General features: G+C 33.8%; 1 protein-coding gene across 1 annotated transcript; it reads left to right on the top strand.

Moving 5' to 3' along the window:
• The first annotated feature begins 466 nt into the window (after positions 1-466).
• LOC141696463 (uncharacterized) lies at positions 467-17,574 on the top strand. The gene is made up of 2 exons (XM_074500603.1): positions 467-579; positions 17,151-17,574. The coding sequence occupies exons 1-2, from the start codon at positions 467-469 to the stop codon at positions 17,572-17,574; spliced, it is 537 nt and encodes a 178-aa protein (XP_074356704.1).
• Positions 17,575-21,424: the final 3,850 nt, after the last annotated feature.

The following is a 21,424-nucleotide window of genomic DNA, read 5'->3' as shown; positions in this document are numbered from 1 at the left end:
ACCGAACTCATCTTTGTAAAAAGATTGTTAGTGGGCTAAATTATGGGGCATGCAAGTAAATGAAGCTCAAACAGATGACCCCTACTCCTTCTGTAACAAATTTGATTGCATTCCATACAACATGAAAGTTATGACCAGCTGTCATAAGCTAAGAAATTATCTAAAAGAAGTGAACTTTAGACCTGTGATAAAAAATGAGAATGTTAATCAAATTAAGAAGGTTTTCTCTTTTGATTGCTCTAGTTCTACTCCTGTTAACTCTACCAATAAGAAGAATGTACCCAAAACTGCTTGGGTAGCTAAAAACACTTAAGCCTCATTGTGTGCAGGGCAAGAAGAAAAAATCATGTCGATCATTAACAGTGGATGCTCCAGGAACATGACAGAAGATAAAGCCTTGTTATCATAGTTTGAGGAGATGGCTGGCCTTTCAGTGACCTTTGGAGACAACATCAAGGGATTCACAATGGGATATGGCAGTTTAATTTGTGAAAATATTGTCATGCGGGATGTAGCACTGGTTGCAGGACTTGCAGTAAATCTTATAAATGTCACTCATTTAAAGATAAGGGTTTCAAGGTTACTTTTGACAAAGAAGATTGTTCAATCACAAGAAAGAAGAGTAGTGAAGTTGCTCTCAAAGGAGTGAGAAAAGGAAGTCTGTTTGTTGCTGACATGAACTCTGAAAACAATGACAATGTATGTTGCTTCCATACTAAGGCATCAAGTGAACAAAGCAAACTCTAACAAAAGAAGCTCTCTCACTTAAATTACAAGGCAATCAACACTCTTGTGAAAAGAGAATTGGTGAGAGACATGTCATTATTGGAGTTTTTTCAGAATGAAGTTTGTGAAGCTTGTCAGAAAGGTAAAATTAAGAGATCAAGTATCAAAAGCAAAGCTGTGACTTCCATCAATGCTCCACTACAACTTATCCATATGGATTTGTTTGTATCTGTAACTCTTATGTCCATTTTTAAGAAGAGATGTGCACTGGTAATGATGGATGACTACTCAAGATACACTTGGGTGGAATTTATGCATTCAAAAGATGAAACTCCACACATTATCATTGAACACATAAAGAATATTGAGAAATATGCTAAAGATCAAAATTCTGTGAAAAAATTGAGGAGTGACAATGGTACTGAATTCATAAATTCCATATTAAATGAATTTTGTAAAGACAAAGGCATCACTCAAGAGATCTCTGCTCCAAGAACACGTCAACAAAATGGTGTGGTTGAAAGAAAGAACATAACTCTAGTTGAAGTTGTAAGGACATGACAATGTTGCAGGATGCCATGCCAAGTTGCCAACCAGTTTTTGGGAAGAAGCTGTTAACACATCATGTTATACTCATAATAGATACTTGGTGAACAAAAATATTGGCAAGTCACCCTACTCAATCATGTCTAATAAGAAGCCTATAGCTAAACATCTGTATGTATTTGGAAGCAAGTTTTTTGTGTTAAAAGAAAACTCTGAATATGTTGACAAATTTGACTCAAAAGTATTTGAAGCTATCTTTTTTGGATACTCATTGGAAAGAACTGCTTACAGAGTTTGTGTGCTAGAGCCAAAGAAGATAATGGAGAAAACATATGTGATATGTGATGATGACAATTATCCTGGCTTGGAATGCCTTGATAAAAATGAAGCTGAAGCTTTAAAATTTGAAAATTTCAACCTTGACAGTGATTCAGAAGATGAAGATGAAAATAATACAGACAACAAAGAAGAAGAAGAAGAAGGAGCTAATGAACCTGTGAATTTTGAAAATGAGAATTCATCTCAAGACAGAAGCTCACTTGAATTTGATAGCACAAACTCGGGGGGAAAAATAGATGATAGTTCTGCAAGTCATGCTAATAATGAAGAAAATGAGGATACCTCTAGTAGTCAAAATCATCACACCAAAAAATGGGGTTGGAGTCACACAAGTGACACTATCATTGGTGACCATAATGTTGGTGTGAGGACTAGAAGTGCCACTGCAAATGAATACCTACATGTATGCCTTTTGTCTCAAATTGAGTCTAAGAAACTGAAGACACTCTACTTCATCCTGACTGGATAACTGCTATGCAAGAAGAGCTAAATTAATTTGAAAGAAATAAAGTTTGTGAATTGGTTCCTGCACCAAGAAATAGAAGCATCATTGGAACAAAGTGGGTGTACATGAATAAAATGGATGAAAATGTTATTGTTACTAGAAACAAAGCAACACTGGATGCCAAAGGCTACTCATAAGAAGAAGGAATTGACTATGATGAAACTTTTTCTCCAGTTGCAAGACTTGAAGCAAAAAGAATTTTTCTTGTATTTACTACACACTCAAATTTCAAAGTATATCACATGGATGTGAAAAGTGCATTCCTCAATGATGAACTAGAAGAAGAAGTCTATGTGCAACAACCTCCTGGCTTTGAAGATCCAAAATTTCCAGATTTTGTTTACAGACTATTAAAAGCTTTTTGATGGTTTGAAGCAGGCACCAAGAGCATGGTATGATACCTTGCCAGAATTTTTAATCAATAATGGATTCACTAGAGGCACAATTGAAATAGATAGAAGCAACTTATAGACCATCTTAGCAAACTTTGGATCAAAAAAACCTCATATTATATCAAATATACATCCTCTTTAAGGCTCCCATATAAGAAAGTGGTTTTGACATCCATTTGCTAAATCTGATAGTCAAAGTAAGCAGTTATTGCTAGCAAAATCCCTGATGGACTTGACCATAACAACTGGTAAAAAGTCTCATTATAGTCTATACCATAAATTTGTTTGAAACCTTTTGCCACTAGTCGCGCCTTATAGGTCTGTACTTTACTGTCCATGTCGGGGTTTTTTCTTGAAAACCCACTTGCACCCTATAGGTTTTACCCCTTCGGGTGGAGAAAGTCAATACTTTATTTTGATACATGGATTTTAAATCGGATTTCATGACCTCCAGCCATCTCTCGGAGTCTGAACTATTCATATCATCTTGGTAGGTCAGAGACTCATCATTGTCCGTAAGCATCACATCACCATCTTGAGTCAAGAGAAATTCATAATTTCTCTCAGGCTCATGGTTAATCATACTAGATCTATGTTAGATATATTTGAGATGTCATGTCTAATCTGATTTGTGTTTAGTTTCAGAACTTAATATCAGGACTTATCAGGACTTACTGGAAATCAGAACTTACTGAAGTCAGAACTTATATCAGAACTTAAGGTCATCAGGATTTATATTAGGACTTAAGTGTGGGTACTTCAGATAAGGAATGCAGCTGATTTACAGGAGAGGATCTGGACTAAAACAAAGAAAGATATGTTTTAAGGAGTTGGATATCTAGAAGACTTATAAAAAGATAAAATCTGATTGATATATTTTAGGAGACAGAATTATATTCCATATCAATTAGAAGATATCTTGTAACCGTGTACTATATAAACACAGCTTAGGGTTTACACTATATGTGTTATCATTCACGAGAAAGATTATTCATTGTAACCCTAGCAGCTCTTAGTGATATTGTTCATCACTGAGAGAGTAGTTTAACCTACTTTGTAACAGAGCTTATTATATTGAATAAACTTGATTACTGTTACAACTTGTGTTCTAAATCGATTTGGTTGTATAAATACTATATTCAACCACCTTCTATAGTGTTGTGTGACCTAACAAGTGGTATCAGAGCCTCTCCGTTGATATACAAACAGTGAGATCCGGTTTACAATCATGTCTGAAGAAACACAAACTCCACCGAATCCCACCAAAACTCAAGATACTCAAAACAATCAAACCCACAGTCGATATGAAACCATTAGGGTTCCCATACTGAGAGCATCTGAGTATCCTATATGGAAGGTAAAGATGGCTATGTTTCTGGAAGCCACAGATCCAGAATACCTTGATAGAATTAATGAAGGACCATATAAGCCTACCAAGCTTTCTGTTGCAGTTGCTGATCAACCAGCAAAGATCATACCAAAGGAAAAAAGTGATTATACACCTGAAGACATCTCATCTATTGCCAAGGATGCAAGGGTAAGGCATTTGCTGCATAGTGCAATTAACAATGTCATGTCAAACAGGGTAATTAGATGCAAGAATACAAAGGAGATATGGGATGCTTTGGAGACAAGATGTCAGGGAACTGAAGCCATCAAAAAGAACAGAAAGACAATACTCACTCAGGAGTATGAGCACTTTGACTCAAAAGCTGATAAATCATTAACTGATTTATATGACATGTTTGCCAAACTCTTGAATGATCTGTCACTGGTGGACAAGAAATATGATCTTAAAGATTCAAATCTAAAATTCCTTTTAGCTCTTCCTGAAAATTAGGATTTGAAGTCTACTACCATAAGAGACAACTATGACCTTACTGAAACTACTCTTGATGAAATTTATGGTATGCTCAAGACTCATGAACTTGAGATGGATCAAAGGAGCAAAAGGCAAGGAAGGAAGTCAAAGACAGTTGCTCTTAAAGCTGAAGAGGAATCTCCTAAAGTGGTTGTCTCAAAAAGGGGCAAAGGAAAGGCTCTCATCATAAAGTCTGATTCAGAATCATCAGATTCTGATGATGATTCAGAAACTGAAAGTTTATCTGAAGTGGATGTTGATGCAGAGATGATGCAACTGTGTGCTCTTATGTTGAAGGGTATCACAAAGATAGCCTACAAGAAATTCAGAAAGGACAAGAAGTTTTTCAGGAAAGGTGGAAGTTCTGAAAAGAAAGGGTTCAGAAAGTCTGAAGGCAAAGGAGGAAAGTCTGACAGAGGAGACAACTCAAATGTCAAATGCTACAATTGTGGTGAAAGAGGCCACATCTCTCCTGACTGCAAGAAAGGAAAAAGTGATAAAGGCCAGACACCTATCATAAAGAAGAAAAACTGGGCAGACACTTCAGATTCTGAAGAAGAGGTGAACTATGCCTTGATGGAAAATGCTGATAGCAGTTCTAAAACTGCTGAATTGAAGGTACCTCAAACAAATCTTGCTTTTCATACTGATGATATTACTGAGTTGAGATTATATCTTAAAATCATGTTCATTAGTTTTAGAGATCAGACTTTAACAAATGAAAGATTAACATCTGAAAGTCTTGCTCTTAGAAACAGAAATGACTACTTAGAAAAGGAGTTAGTTTTTCTTCATCAAACTCAGAAAAAAAGAGATGAGGCTTTGTATGTTAGAGATGAAGTGCTAAAACTGAATAAATCTCTTAAATTTGAACTGGAAAAGGAAAAGGAAAAGGAGATAATCAAAACTTGGACTAACTCTGGAAGAACAACTCAGAAAATATTAGAAAATGGAAATTGGAAAGAAGGACTAGGTTACCTAGATGATAAAGAAGAAAAGAAAACCGAGTCATCTAAATCAAACTTTACCAAGAAAGCTGAAAAACCTAAAGATAATCCTGTTAAATTTGTAGCAAAAACTGTTGTGTCTGATTCTGAAAAGATGAAAGATTCTAAGACAGAAGTCAAAGAAAAGTCAACTTCTGACAAATTAAAATAGGACAAACCAGCTTCAATAAATATAGGTTTGATGACAAAGAAGCAGCTTAAGCATAAGCTGAAAGAGATTAAAAAAGTAAACAAGGTAAAGGAAGCTAGGAAAAATAGCAATGAAAAGGAAGGTGTGAATAAAAGCAATAATTATATGCCTGTTCCTAATGCTCCTAGAAAGAAATGATATAATTGTGGAAACTCTAACCATCTTGCTTCTTTTTGCAGGAAAAATAAAGATATAAACTTTTTACCTCCTAGATCAGGAGTTAAGAGTCAGTCTGTTAGGTTTAAACCACAAAATCCTTGTTTTCATTGTGGTAGTTTATGGCATTCTATTTATACTTTTAAGGAATATCATAGTTTGTACTATGATTATTATCAAATAAAACCTTCTTTAAAGAAAGTTAGTGTAATTCCTTCTAGTATAAATTCTGATGCAAAGTCTGATATAAAATCTGATAAAAAGCATGTTAGCATAAACTCTGAAACTAAATCCGCTGTAAATGCTAACAAACTTAAAAAGGCCAAAGGATCCAAGAAAGTATGGGTCCTTGAAACTAACCATTAGTGGTCTTTGTGATTGCAGGCCAACAGGAAAAACATCCTAGTTCTGGACAGTGGATGTTCAGGACATATGACTGGAAATAAAGCCCTGCTATCAGACTTTGTGGAGAAAGCTGGCCCATGAGTTTCTTATGGAGATGGCAACATGGGAATGACTCTGGGATATGGATATATCAATCTTGGGAATGTCATCATTCATACAGTAGCTCTTGTCTCAGGACTTAAACACAATCTGCTAAGTGTGAGTCAAATCTGTGACAGAGGCTATCATGTGTATTTCTTTGAAGAACATTATGAAGTTGTAAGTAATTCTATAGGCAAAGTGGTTCTGAAAGGTTACATACATGGTAACATATATGAAGCCAGACTTTCAACAAACTCTGATGGTTCTGCAATCTGTCTGTTAAGCAGAGCATCAATTGAAGAAAGCTGGAATTGGCATAAGAGACTCTCTCATTTAAATTTCAACAACATAAATGAGCTAGTAAAGAAAGATCTTGTGAGAGGACTGCCAAAATCAGTATTTGCTCCTGATGGCCTTTGTGACTCATGTCAAAAGGCAGAATAAAGAAAATCTTCATTCAAAAGTAAAACTGAATCCTCAATTCTTGAGCCTTATCACTTACTGCATGTTGATCTATTTGGTTCAGTCAATGTCATGTCCATTGCAAAGAAGAAATATGCTATGGTTATAGTGGATGAGTTCACAAGATATACTTGGGTGTATTTCTTGCACAAGAAAAATGAAACTGCATCTACTCCAACTGATCATGTCAGACAGATGGATAAATTAGTCAAAGATTCTGTTAAAATAATAAGAAGTGATAATGACACTAAGTTCAAGAATTCAATCATTGAAGAGTTATGCAAAGAGCATGGAATAAAGCAGGAATTTTCTGCACCTGGAACTCCACAGCAGAACGGAGTTGTAGAAAGAAAGAACAGGACTCTTATTGAAGCTGCACGAACTATGCTTGATGAAGAAAAACTACCAACCTATTTCTGAGCTGAAGCTGTGCAGACTGCTTGTTTTACACAGAATGCTACACCCATAAACAAGCATGGAAAAACACCATATGAGATGGTGAAGAAAAAGAAGCCAAATATGAAATACTTTCATATATTTGGATGCAAGTGTTTTGTTCTTAAGGCTCATCCTGAACAGCTGTCAAAATTTGATCTAAAAGCTGATGAAGGAATTTTTGTTGGATATCCACTTTCCACAAAAGCCTTCAGAGTCTACAATTTAAGAACAAGGGTTGTCATGGAATCTATCAATGTATCTTTTGATGATAAAAAGATTACTAGACTTGAAGATTTCAATGATCATGATCAGCTGAGTCTGATGACCTAAATCCTGATCCTGTAAATTTTGATGACCTAAATCCCGATCCTGTAAGTTCTGACGGGTTAAACTCTGATGTCATTGAAACTGTGGTAACTGCTTCAAAGGAAAATGCACCTGTTCAGGGGGAGCAATCTGATGATCATACCACATCTCAAGACTCTCAAGAAGCATCAATACTTGTCACTGGCTCTTCAAATTCTGATTCATCAAGTGCTGATGAGCCAAATTCTGATAATTCTAGAAACTCTGATCCTTCAAATCCTGAAGGATCCAACTCAAATTCTGAAATTTCAGAGAACATAACTTCAGGGGGAGCATCAGAAAATGCTGATGGAGATAGCATGGATCATGGGGGAAGATCCAGTTCTAGAGATCAACTTCCATCTGCAAGAAAGTGAACTAAATCACATACACCTGACTTAATAATTGGAGATCCTGAAGCAGGTGTCAGAACTAGAACAACAACATCAAATGAATGTCTCTATCATTCCTTTTTATCTCAGACTGAACTAAAAAAAGTGGAATAAGCTCTTCAAGATGCTGATTGGGTGTAAGTAGTGCAGGAAGAGTTAAATGAATTTGAAAGAAATAAAGTCTGGACCCTAGTGCCAAGACCAAAGAACAGATCCATTTTTGGCACAAAATGGGTGCTCAGAAATAAAACTGATAGTGATGGCATAATTACAAGAAACAAAGCAAGGCTGGTTGCTAAAGGTTACTCTCAACAGGAGTGTATTGACTATGATGAAATATTTGCTCCAGTTGCTAGATTGGAAGCCATAAGGATCTTTTTTGCTTTGCTGCTCACAAGAAGTTCAAAGTCTTTTAAATGGATGTGAAAAGTGCTTTTCTCAATTTAGAATTGGAAGAAGAGGTATATGTTGAATAACCTCCGGGCTTTGTAGATCCAAAATTTCCAAATCATGTCTACAGGCTTGACAAAGCACTTTATGGCCTTAAGCAAGCTCCAAGAGCATGATATGAGACTTTAGCTCAATTTCTTCTGGAAAGTGGATTTAACAGAGGCACAATTGAAAAAACTCTGTTCTACCTCAACCGTGGAAAGGACTTACTTTTGGTACAGATATATGTTGATGATATCATCTTTGGCTCTACAAATACAAAGCTTTGTGAAAGATTTTCCAAGCTAATGCAGTCAAGATATCAAATGAGTATGATGGGAGAACTTTGCTATTTTCTGGGACTTCAAGTCAAGCAAACTGAAGAAGGTACTTTCATAAATCAATCCAAGTATACCAGAAATTTACTCAAGAAATTTGGAATGCAAGACAGTTCAACTGCATCCACTCCCATGACCACTACAACCAAGTTAGATAAAGATACTGGAGCATCAGTAGATATTACTAACTACAGAGGTATGATTGGCTCACTTCTATATTTGACTGCAAGTAGACCTGATATCATGTATGCTACCTGTCTTTGTGCAAGATTTCAGGCTGATCCAAGAGAACCTCATCTAATAGATGTGAAAAGAATTTTCAAGTACCTCAAGGGTACAACTGATCTAGGATTGTGGTATCATAGGGAATCAAATTTTAAGCTAATAGGTTACTCAGATGCAGATTTTGCAGGATGAAAAATAGACAGGAAAAGCACTAGTGGAAGCTGCCAATTTCTTGGAGGCAGATTGGTTTCTTGGTTTAGAAAGAAACATAAATCAATTTCCACATCAACTGCAGAAGCATAATATATTGCTGCAGGAAGCTGTTGTGCACAGATTCTTTGGATGAAGAATCAGTTACTAGACTATGGGTTAGAATTTTCTAAAATACCTATTTACTATGATAATCAAAGTGCTATTGCTATGACAGGAAATCCAGTTCAACATTCCATGACAAAGCACATCAGCATTAGGTACCATTTCATAAGGGAACATGTGATGGAAGGTACAGTGGAATTGTATTGTGTCCCAACAGATCAACAACTAGCAGATATCTTCATAAAACCACTATGTGAAGCTACTTTTACAAGACTGGTAAATGAACTTAGAATGGTTTCAGGTTCTTTCTCAAAATCTATTTAGTTTTTGTTCTCATGCATCAGACTTTATGATCAGTGTTTACAAATTGTCTTATCTCCATGTAATTTGTGCTTAAATTGTAACATATTAAATACTGATTGTTATCTGATGTGATTCTATAAACTCTGAAAGTGTTTTGAATGTTTTGTGACTATTCACTCCAATGAGGATTATTTGTTAGATGCTGACTTAGTAGTCTTTAACACACTGGTTATCCCATATTTGAATTAGTCATTTATGTGGAAATCCATTACAAAGCAAATTCTGATTTTGATCTTAGTCAAATTTACTTTGTGTATCTTATTACTAAGTCACAAACTAGATTATTGCTTCTTATCTATCAAATTATGATGTCAGTAAATCTTAAGGATGAACTACATGCTTGATAAGCCTCACTTATTTGAAGAAAATAAAAGAAAAGAAAAATTTGGAATCAGGTACTCCTTTGAGATCTAGAGTAAATATGTGAAAGGGAAGACCCAAGTGCATTGCTGGTATTAAGTAATATGCATTAGAAAAGTAAAATAATTTTTCTTGGTGACTTTTCACATTCTCTGATTACTGGAGAAATACTCTGATAACAGCATAAATTCTGACAGCAGTTGTAACTCTTTTACACTGAGAAGTCACTGTGTAAAGAATTTCAAAAGATGCATTAAATGAGCACAAATAGTTGAGGTGGACTCTTGCATAAATTTATTCTATAGTAAACTTCAAAATTAAAGACAGATTTTAAGCATTTTTCTTAGTTATGCCTTATTTCTAAGATATACTGAAGTTTATCATACTTTAATCTTTATCTTATCATTTGCACATACACACACTCTCACTCCATATGAATGATGAAAATTACTGTGGTGATTAAGTTGTTTCAGATAAACAATTAAGTATTATTTGCATAAATTCTGAGGACAAGTTCTGATGAAATTTCTGATAATTAAACTCTGAAGAAACCAGTCAGTATTTGTGTAAAGAATCACAAAAACAGTCATTCCCTTTTTGAGTACATAAGCCATATTCTAATGATAGTTAAATTCTGATAATAGTCAAGTTCTGATGCAAATCCTGATGGAAACTCTGATGCTTACGTGGCATTATTTAATTATTTGACTTGTTTTTGGTATTTACTGTAATGGTCATTTTTATCAGAAAATGATTAAGTGAGATAAAAACAGTAATAATCATTTGGTTTTTGGGTTGCGTGTTTGTTTTGAAAACATGTGAGCAATAATTACTGCACATTTCCCGTGCCCACTAACCACTGTTTTGACTATTTACTGCGTGACATGTGTCAAATGTCTGTTTTACTTCCAAAAAGAGCCGTTGAGTGGAAAGAGTATATATATTAAAGTTAAAAGATTTCACAATCTTTTACCTACTCTTACTTTATCTATTATTTCTTTTACTCTCTCTCTCTCTCTCTCTCTCTCTCTATTTTCTGACGGACTCTCTTACAAGCATTTTATCAAACACCTTTCGTACACACAATTTTTCACTTAATTTCTTACAGATATGGCACCTAAGGATCTTATCTATGATGGAGCCAAGTTTGTTCCTAACAACTACATGGCTGTTCTCAACAAGGACGAGGCTCCTTCTGAACTTCACTTCATTCAAGACTTTCTATCTCGAAGTGAAATTGGGTATGCTCTGACCCAACCACAACTTCTCTCAGGAAAGCAAATTCTGGAGTTCTGGAGGTCTGGGGTTTATGATGATGGTGCTGAAAATGGGTCCCCAAGCATTATTTTTACAACAGGGGAAGATGAACACTTGGTTACCTTGTCAACTGTTCGACAAACATTGCATCTGCCAGAGAACTGTACTTATAATTCACAAGTTGGGGAACCAGTTCTTCAATAGATGATGGCAAATCTTGGTTATGAGAAATATTTGTCAAAGCTGGGACAACTGAAGAGGCCCCATATCAGGAGGGAATGGAGTTTGTTTTTCGATTGCATCACCAAAGCCTTTGCCAACAAGTGCTCCAACTTTGATGCTATACCAATCATGAGTCAGCAAATTGGGTATGCTCTTCTTCATCAAACCCATTTTGATTATGCTAGTGTTGTGCTAGGTTTTATAGGTGATAGGATGCAAGAAGATAGCAACACAGTTTATTTTGCTAGATTCTGTCAGCTTATATACAATTTCTGTTGTTTTGATGCACCTCAAAACTTTAGTGAGACAATTAAACCCTTTAAACTTCACAAAAGGGCTTTCACAGACTTATTATCTACTGATAACAAGAAGAATATACTAAGACCCCTCCAAATTCCACAATCTGTTAAATAATTCTTAGTAAATTCTGATCCTCACACATACTCAACCATATATCCTGATGTTGTACCTATACAGCCTTCCACTACTCAAACAGCACAATCTTCTCAACCTCCACCAACACAACCTTCTAACTCTCAACCACAGCCTACCATCAGAACCTATTTCCAACCTAGCACAATCTTCTCAACCACAACCATCAGCACCTACTACCAAACCAACCTCTGGTACTTCCCAAAAGGTGCCAGTTGTAAAATCTGCTACAACATCCAGACCCAAATCTTCAAGAGCAAAATTTGTGCCTAAATCTCCACCAAGGAGAAGAAGGAGGATTCTTCTAAGGGATGAATCAGATGAAGATGAGCAAGTCTAGGTTCATGCATCAGAACCTGTGACAATAGCAGCTGAAGAATCAATTCTTCAGAAAGAAAATGAAGCTGAAGGTTCTGAAATTCAGAAAAGGAAAAGATCTGCAAATTCTGATGCATATCATGTTTCTCCTTCATCTAGTAGAAAAATGAAGACTAGAGCAGGTGTGAAAATTGCACAAGCTCAATATGAAGATGCTGAGGAAGGGGATCAGGAATCTCTGATCTCATCAGAACCAATAGTGATTAAAGCTTTGTGACCTCCACCTTAAGCTGAAGACACTGTTCAAGATACAGTGATCACACCTCCTGTCTCTCCAATCAAAGAAATAACTACAGTTGAAGATTCATGATTAAGTCCTGAAATTGACATTCATAGGCTGAACATTCCATCTGTCTTGTTTCTGAAAGCACCACAAGGACAAGTGACAACTCCACTTGTTTCTCCACTAAATGCTGAAATACCAACTACTCCAATTCTGGATGTGGAAATAGATGAAGTTGTACCAGAATCTCCTACAACCACACACACTCTTGTGTTGTCAGAAGATGATGAGCTTCTCTCAAGTTCTGAAGACAGTGCTCCAGTAAATGCTCCAATTCTTGGAAATGAGGCACTACTTAAAAAGTTTGTTGAAAAAGATGCTCCTGTTCCTTGGGAAGAAACTCACAGAGGAGTTGACTGGATCAAGAAGTGGAATGAATCTAATTTCATTCCCAGCTCAAAAGTTTGTCAGATCATATTGCCAAAGCTGATGAGTTGTTGACACATTCTGACTTCTAAGCTCAACTTAAAGTCACAGCTCTCAGTACTAAAAGTCTTTAAGATTAACAATCCATTACTCATGCCAAAGTTGATAAGCTTCAGGAAAATACTGATAAGCTGGACCTAATGCTCAAGCTAGAAAAGAACAGGTTTATCAGATCTATTCATGAAAAAGTAGAGGTTATTGAGAAAGTTCAAGAAAAGCAACAGGCCCAACTGAATGAGGTCTTGCAGAATCAAGCCTCTCAACAGACTTAACTGAATGAAATCCAGTCTTCAGTGGAACTTCTTCTTTCCCTACTCCTATCAGATGATGCCAAAAGGGGGAGAAGGTAGTTAAGTCCAAATGCTCTACTATTCAAACACTGAAGAAGAAGGATGATAAAGAAGATGACCAGGGAGGCCTAACAAAGGTCAAGGTCAAGGACAAAGCAGCCAAGTTTCTTCACAGAAATTAATTTCTGATTCTAGCAAATCTTCTACACATAAGAATACAAGTTATGAAGCTGTGAATGCTCAAGTTCTGAAAGCAAGTTCTGACAATCAAAGTCTGATATCAAGTTCTAATATTCTGATTCAAGCTGAAAGTCAACACTCTCAGAAGTTTTTACAAACTCTGAAGCTTAAGGGAAGGGAGACTACTGTCTACTATAAGGATCCCAAGATTCAGACACTTGATGAAGAAATTGCTAGAAGATTATTTCTCAAGCATAATCCTGGAATGGATTTAGAGACTCTAAAGGAGGAAGAAGCTAGATTTGCAGCTGAGAAGACAAATCCTAATTCTAAAGCTTCTAATGCAAAGAAACCTCCAAGGCCTAAGGAAAAAGACATTGTGATCAAGGAAAAATCAACTACTGAGGCTTCAAAGTCCAAAACAAGATCACAAGTTGAGATTGATCCCAAAGTAAAAGGGAAAGAAAAGGTTGATGAACCAACAAAGATTCAGAAGAAGAAAATTCCTTCAGTTTTAATAGATCCTGCCTATGAAGCTACAATGTATGATGATGATGATACTCTGATAAAAGAGGAAGTTGAATCTTTGAAGAGAAGGAAGAAACTGAAAGAAACAGAGTTAACTACTGATAATGCTCAAGCTACTCAAACTCTGGAAGTTTAGAGTTTATCAGATTCTGAGAAGCTATCTGCTCAAGAAGATAATGAAACAACAAATCCTGATCAAGTCATCAAGACATCAACCTCTGACAGAGCTCAAGTTGATTTGAACAAGATGACAATTACTGATAAGAAGAAACTCCTATGGAAAAATGTTAAACCATCAGATCCTAAGAAAAGTTAACTGTTGTCTGATTTCATGACTGTTGGATTGAAAGCTAGAGAAGCAAGAGACAGAGCTGGATTAGGTTCTGAAGAAGCCAAGATCAAAACTGGAGTTGAAGTAATTACCAGATATCCATACTTATTAACTGAAAAGCCACTTGAGGAAGTTACACAGAAACACCTTGACAAGGTTATATCTGTTCAAGTGGTACTGGATGTTCATGATAGGAGTAATGTCAAAGAAAAGCTAATTCTATTTCTTGAAGATGGAAGAACATACAGAATTTCAGAATCAGATATGCTGAACAAATCTCTAAAAGAACTTCAATTCTTTCATTATCTTTTGGAGATAAAGTCCGAGATTACCAGAAGATGGTCAAATTTCATCATGAAGACCATAAGGGATAAAGCCAGAATCTCTGAATCAAGGGTTGCAGAATTTATTCCAAAGATAGTTGAAGATGATGGAAGTGAAATTCCAATGAAGAAAAATTCTGCTAAACTTGAAGTTATTCTGAAAGAGAAATGTGCTATAATGAAGACTCATCTCATCCAAGGGTAATCAGACTTGGTGATGGTTTGGAAAGAAATCACATCTCAGCACTTGGACTGCAATCTACCAGATTGGAAGTCAAGATGAAGAAATGAAGCAAGTCAAGGCTACATTAGCTCAAGTCCTGAGAAATGCAGAAGAGAAGCTGATATCAAACTTTGTCAAGAATCACTTTGAATTCAGATTGACTCAGTAAAATTGGTAATAGCTGCAAGGACTGTAAGTTGTAGTTAGTTGTCTAAATAAACTCTCATTGCATTTGTACTTAAATGTTTTTGACATCATCAAATCTATTAACTTGTATATTTTTCATAATTTACAAGTTGGGGGAGATTGTTAGATATATTTGTGATGTCATGTCTAATCTGATTTGTGTTTAGTTTCAGAACTTAATATCAGGACTTATCAAGACTTACTGGAAATCAGAACTTACTGAAGTCAGAACTTATATCAGAAATTAAGGCCGTCAGGATTTATATCAGGACTTTAAGTGCGGGTACTTCAAATAAGGAATTCATCTAATTTACAGGAGAGGATCTGGACTAAAACAAAGGAAGATATGCTTTAAGGAGTTGGACATCTAGTAGACTTGTAAAAAGATAATATCTGATTGATATATTTTAGGAGACATAATTATATTCCAAATCAATTAGAAGATATCTTGTAACTGTGTACTATATAAACACAGCTTAGGTTTTACACTATATGTGTTATCATTCACGAGAAAGATTATTCATTGTAACCCTAGCAACTCTTAGTGATATTGTTCATCACTGAGTGAGTAGTTTAACCTACTTTGTAACAGAGCTTATTATATTGAATAAACTTGATTACTGTTACATACTTGTGTTCTAAATCGATTTGATTGTATAAACAATATATTCAACCCCCTTCTATAGTGTTGTGTGACCTAACAATCTACGAACAACCTGTATTTCCTGAACATGATTACTTTCAACATTTTGATGTACATCCTGATCTTGTTCCAACTCTGGTTCAATGTTATCTGTGGATTAAAAAATATTCCAAGTCAAATGCCAACAAGTCACAAATCAAGTCATATCGAGAACTATGTCGAGAAGTCAAAAATGACTTGTAGAGAAGTCACTCTACTTGTAAAGATGTCATTATGCTTGTAGAGAATTCCAAAGAGATATTGACAAGTCAAACTGCTTGTATAGACTGGAGATATCGACAAGTCAAAAATATATAGAGAGAAGTGAAGATATCAACAAGTTAAAAGTCATAGAGAACCGGAGGTATCGACAAGCCAAACTGCATATAAAGAATTGGAGATATCGAAAAGTCAATTTGCTTGTAGAGAACTGGAGATATCTACAAACCATAATACTTATAGAGAAGTGGAGATAACGATAAGTCATTCTACATATCGATATGTGATGTCTCTAGACGGTAAAATAGATCTCGACAACAGTTTCAAAATTTAGAATGCATACAACTTGAAGATCCAAGATTATCAGTCAACAAACTGTTTTATCACTGAAATTCTAAAAATGCAGCTTGATGAATGCAATATTAAGGGACAAGATGAACTGGACAAAGGAGGGTCACAGGCATATTAGATTGTATAGCGATTTGTTGTACCTAAAGTGGAAATAGACAAAAGGTCTTTATAAAATATTTGTCCATTTTAGCAATATCTGTAAATAGTGCATGTTGATCTATAAAACATGCCACGGGTCCTTTGTTTAGATGTAACAAAAACATTTCTAGAAGTTTTGTATTCTCTCAAGAGAAGTAGTTGAGTTTTTTTTTATTTAAGAACACATATTTGTAGCACTGGTAATTTGATTTAATATAAATCAAGTGAGTTTTGATAATTGTTTGTGTCTCTTACATTAAGAAATTTATCACTACAAATTATTATCTAGATGTTTAAGTTCCGTAGCCTAAACACAACCTGATTTTTAAGATAGTAAAAAGGAAAAAAAATCAAGAAAACACATTCACCCCCCTGTGTTGCATTTCATACCTAACAGAGATAATTTATAATATTTTATATTTCAAATATTTTGTAATAAATTCTTATTTTGACATTTTTTTAATAAATTCATTTTTATTTAAAGATACAGAATCAATGTATTTTGAGGAGTACTTATCACTCGTTATGTCCCATTTTGCTGATATTTGAAGGTTTGACACACATTTTAAACCGAAAAAAGTACTAGTCATACTTTAATAAAATATTTAGGTGTTATTCAGGATATGTATTCAGCGGTAAGGACATGTGTTCGGACGCCTTTAGGAGATACTTAGTATTTTCCAGTTGAGGCGGGCCTTCATTAGGTGTCGGTATTAAGCCCCTTACTTTTCATTGTTGTTTTGGATGTGATTACTCGTACAATCCAAACTCATGTTCCTTGGTGTATGTTATTTGCGGATGATATTGTGTTAATCACATAATCTAGGGTTGAGTTAAATACAAACTTAGAACGATGGCGTGCATCATTTGAGGCTCCAGGATTGCGTTTGAGCCGTTCTAAGACTGAGTACCTTTGGGCTAATTTCAATGAGGAGAATCAAGAGGAGGACATTTATGTTTACATTGCCGCTGACTATATTCCACAAACTGATAGTTTTAAGTACCTTGGCTCTATCATAAAGAACAACGATGATATTCTTGCTGATTTTACGTATCGTATTAAGGCAGGTTGGGTTACATGGAAGGCCACTACTATAATTTTATGTGATAAGAGCGTTCCTTTGAAGTTGAAGGGTAAATTTTATAGATTGGCAGTTAAACCAACATTGTTATATGGTTCTGAGTGTTGTCCATTGAGGAAAGTCGAAGAACGTAGGTTGGAGAATGCAGAATTGCGTATATTGCGATAGATTTGAGGTTACACAATAGTGGATAATATTCTGAATAATATTTTTAGAAGAGTTTTGGGTGTGGAATTTATTTCCAATAAAATAAGGGAGGGTGTTTATGTTGATATGGGAATGTTAGACGTAGACGCACTTCCTCCTCAGCTAGACGGGTTAAAACTATTTTGATAATTTGTTCTTGCTACCTAAGAATTTTAAAATTCAAAATCCGTTAATCGTACCTGTAAAGTTAAAGTCAGATGTGATAATGAGTACAAATAAATCAATAGAAGAGGATGTATCGGAGGCAGAAAGAAAGTTGATATTCGATGAAATATATATATAGAAAAAAGTTAGTTATAGTGTGATTTACAAATTTAAAAATTCCCTCCATGTATTTCTCGATATCAATACACACAATTAATAAAAAGGACCATGTGTATGGTTATAGCTAGTTATAGCATGACCATTTGAAACCTATTAGGTAGTCATTAACCTTGAAACATCTATCTTTGTAATGTCTAAAAATTTTAGAAGTCACAAAAGTAAGGCATCTTTTTGGATTGGTAGAGTTTGAATAAGTATTATCAGTGAAAAAATAAGAAAATTGGTCAGAACTGGTAGAAAATGAGCATTAAAACGTGTGAATAGAGTCCGATTTATATCGATAACATAAACAACAGATTTATTTGTAATAAAAGTCATTTTAGAAATCTATTTGTGTCTTCACTCATTTAAAACATAAGCAAATTTGAGAGATTACCCATCGTGAGAATATGTAATCTATCATTAACAAATCATTTGATACATTTATTTAAAAATTATCGGTCATTGATATTGCTATAACTTTAGCACTTTCTGGGAAAATAACGGATAAAATTAGTACATTCATAGATATACACGAGCTTTAGATTATCATATTCATGTGATATCTTCTTCAAATGAGTAGAAGAAATAGATAAAATAATATTATCTTGTGAAATTTGTGAAACTTCGTATCCAAATCATAAGACTGAGCCGAAGAAACTTGTCTTATAAATATTTAGTAAATGTCTTTCATTAACTAGTTAATCAATGTTTACTATTGAAAATCTCTCACGTAACTCATTTCACACTTCAGCAGCGGCAAGTAACATAATTTAGTCGATCACTTAAATTATTTATCTTACGATTGTTGTGTGGATTATGTGTTTTTTTAATCCTAAATGTTTTATTTATGAATTAATGTAACGATAATATTTCCATTAATTTATAATATAGACTATTATTATAATTTTTAATTAGATTTCGTGATAAAAAAAAATTAAATACGGGTTTTACAAATGCAAAGTTAAAAGACCAAAAATATATATTTTTTCGCAAGCACATAGTAATAAATCAGCACAAATATATAGTATATACATATAATTATGAAAATTAAGGTTATTCGTTTAAAGTTTGCAAATACATACATGTTACATAAATAATATTATTCAGTGTATAGCTCATATATTATAGATTAATTATTTTTTATGGGTGATACTCATTATAAGTTGGTAAGATAAATACTTAATGATAAAGTATTTACATTAATTTTACATATTAGTTACTCTACAATGACATGACAAACTTTTATTTAAAAAAAATATTAAAAAATGAGTGTTGTTAATTCTTTTTTATTTAGTTTAGGTAAAATATCTAATATATATGCTAATGTAAATTCCCATATTTATTGCATGTCATTACTTTTTTTAATTTTGTTTAGGTAAAACGTCTAACGTACATACTTATGTAAATTTGTAGGGTGAGCTTGGTGCATCATTTAGTAACTTGATTTGGGATTTATGAGCACCGTAATTCATAGGCAGAGTTACCACAAGTAGCTCCTTGTCCATTTAGGAACAAACTATTACGAGTTAAACCATAATTTCAAGGATATTTGTAACATGATACTCATATTTATTTTTTTTAATAAAATTAAATTCTATAAGGGCGTGTGTTCAATTTATACTATTCTAATTTTTATATTTTCTGAAAAGGACTTCACATGTTTTCTTTAAAGTCAGATATATAAAAATCTTAAACATATCGTTGAAAAGTATTGTTTGAAGTAAATTATTGAGAAAAAATATAAAATAGTTGATTTATGTCAGGTTAGTATTTTAAAAATCAAGTATCTCAACATAAAGTAAAAATTCTCTTTTTAAAGAGTAAACTCTTAAAATCTCAATTCCGATATTTATTTATTTATATAATTCCACATTAGAACTTCAAACACTCAAATTTCATGTGCAAGATATCATTAAATTACTTGGACTATCAACTTCTCAAGAACGAGTACACAAGAACATGAACATAACAATTTTATTTGAGAATCGGATATATTCGTTATTTGTGTGTTTCTAATGTTAGTGATTTGTAACAGTCGAGAAGTACACCGAAAAAAATGGAGCTATAATGTTAGTGATTTGTATCCGCTCAAATATGATAGAAAAGGTGCCTGTATATGTAAATCTAAATGTACTGTAGAATATTTTTGGGAATAAAGTAATAGCCGGAAAAAATGCATCATAAAAGTATGAGTTGCAATACTAATTTATTAATTAACGAATATATGAACTATAACCGGCTTAGCTCTTTACACGGGCCTATAAAAATATAAAAATTTGAGCGGATATAAGGTAACATTATATAATGTGTTGGCAGAGTAGGAACAAGATAGGCGTTAAAATAATTGTTAAATTTTGAATTCAGAAATCATATTTTGTTATTTAAGATATTGATTAATTTGTTGATATTCATTACTTTTTATTATTTATTTGCACATGATGGTACTATATATCTGCAATTCTATATCTGATTTGGTAAGTATTATCAGTTGATTAAATTCATGTCCAACTGATTATTATATGCAGAAAAAATTCAGGTTAACATTAAGGTGTTTAATATGAAACAAGAGCCCTTAGACACTAGACACATTCATATTTTTTACGTTGCCAATAAAAGTTTTTTGCATTGATGACATCGTCAGCTTCCACTTATAATGTGGGAACTACCAAACAGTGAATAATACTCACAGTGAAACTCCATCCATCTTTATATAGTTACCCGAAAACTTTTCAAAGTAAAGAAAATTTTGTTCTTGGAGAGTGGTGATTAGTTTTTAATTTTTTTTTATATGTAGATTTGTTGTATTACTATAGAAGGTTCGTATGAGTCTTTTAATTGTTATCGTGTATGTTTCAATATAGTCTCTAATTCTAAAGATATTATTTTAGAAAGGTAAATTATTTCTGTACAATTAGAAATAAAAATTAGCATTACATATATTCTCGATGGTTATTATAGATTTTGATATTTAACATTAACTTAGGTTTCTAATTTGTTTGATACTGAGAACGGTGCAGTGATTTTCTAAAATGAAAAAAAAATGACATCAAATAATAAACTTAAACTTTGAACTCTTTCTTAGATCCCTGTCATTCATTTCAAAAAATTCTCTTCTGTGAATGAGAAATTGGATACTTTCGTCAACATTCTCATACATGACTTCAACTTGTCCAATTATGTAGCCAAAAAAAATTAATCCCGAAAAACATATATAAGCTTTATATGACATGATAATCACATGTTATACAAAGATATGGTCACTATAAATCATTTATTAAAATATTACTTTGTTAATGTAAATTTTAGATAATAAAACAATTGACATATAAAGTGATAAAACGCATATGACTATATGTACATACCTTTTTTGTAAAAAAAATTGAGAGAATGACCCATCTTTCGCTTCCATTTTTCTAAAATAAGATATTATTTTATTTCCCCTAAAAATAGAAGTTGTTAACATAGTGTAAATGTAAATGTTAGGTCTAAACATAAGTACCCCTAG

Source organism: Apium graveolens, chromosome 11 (genome assembly GCF_009905375.1).
Source record: "Apium graveolens cultivar Ventura chromosome 11, ASM990537v1, whole genome shotgun sequence".
NCBI classification, from domain to species: domain Eukaryota; kingdom Viridiplantae; phylum Streptophyta; class Magnoliopsida; order Apiales; family Apiaceae; genus Apium; species Apium graveolens.
Note: the sequence above shows the minus strand (reverse complement) of the source record. Positions and strands in the feature narration are given on the sequence as shown.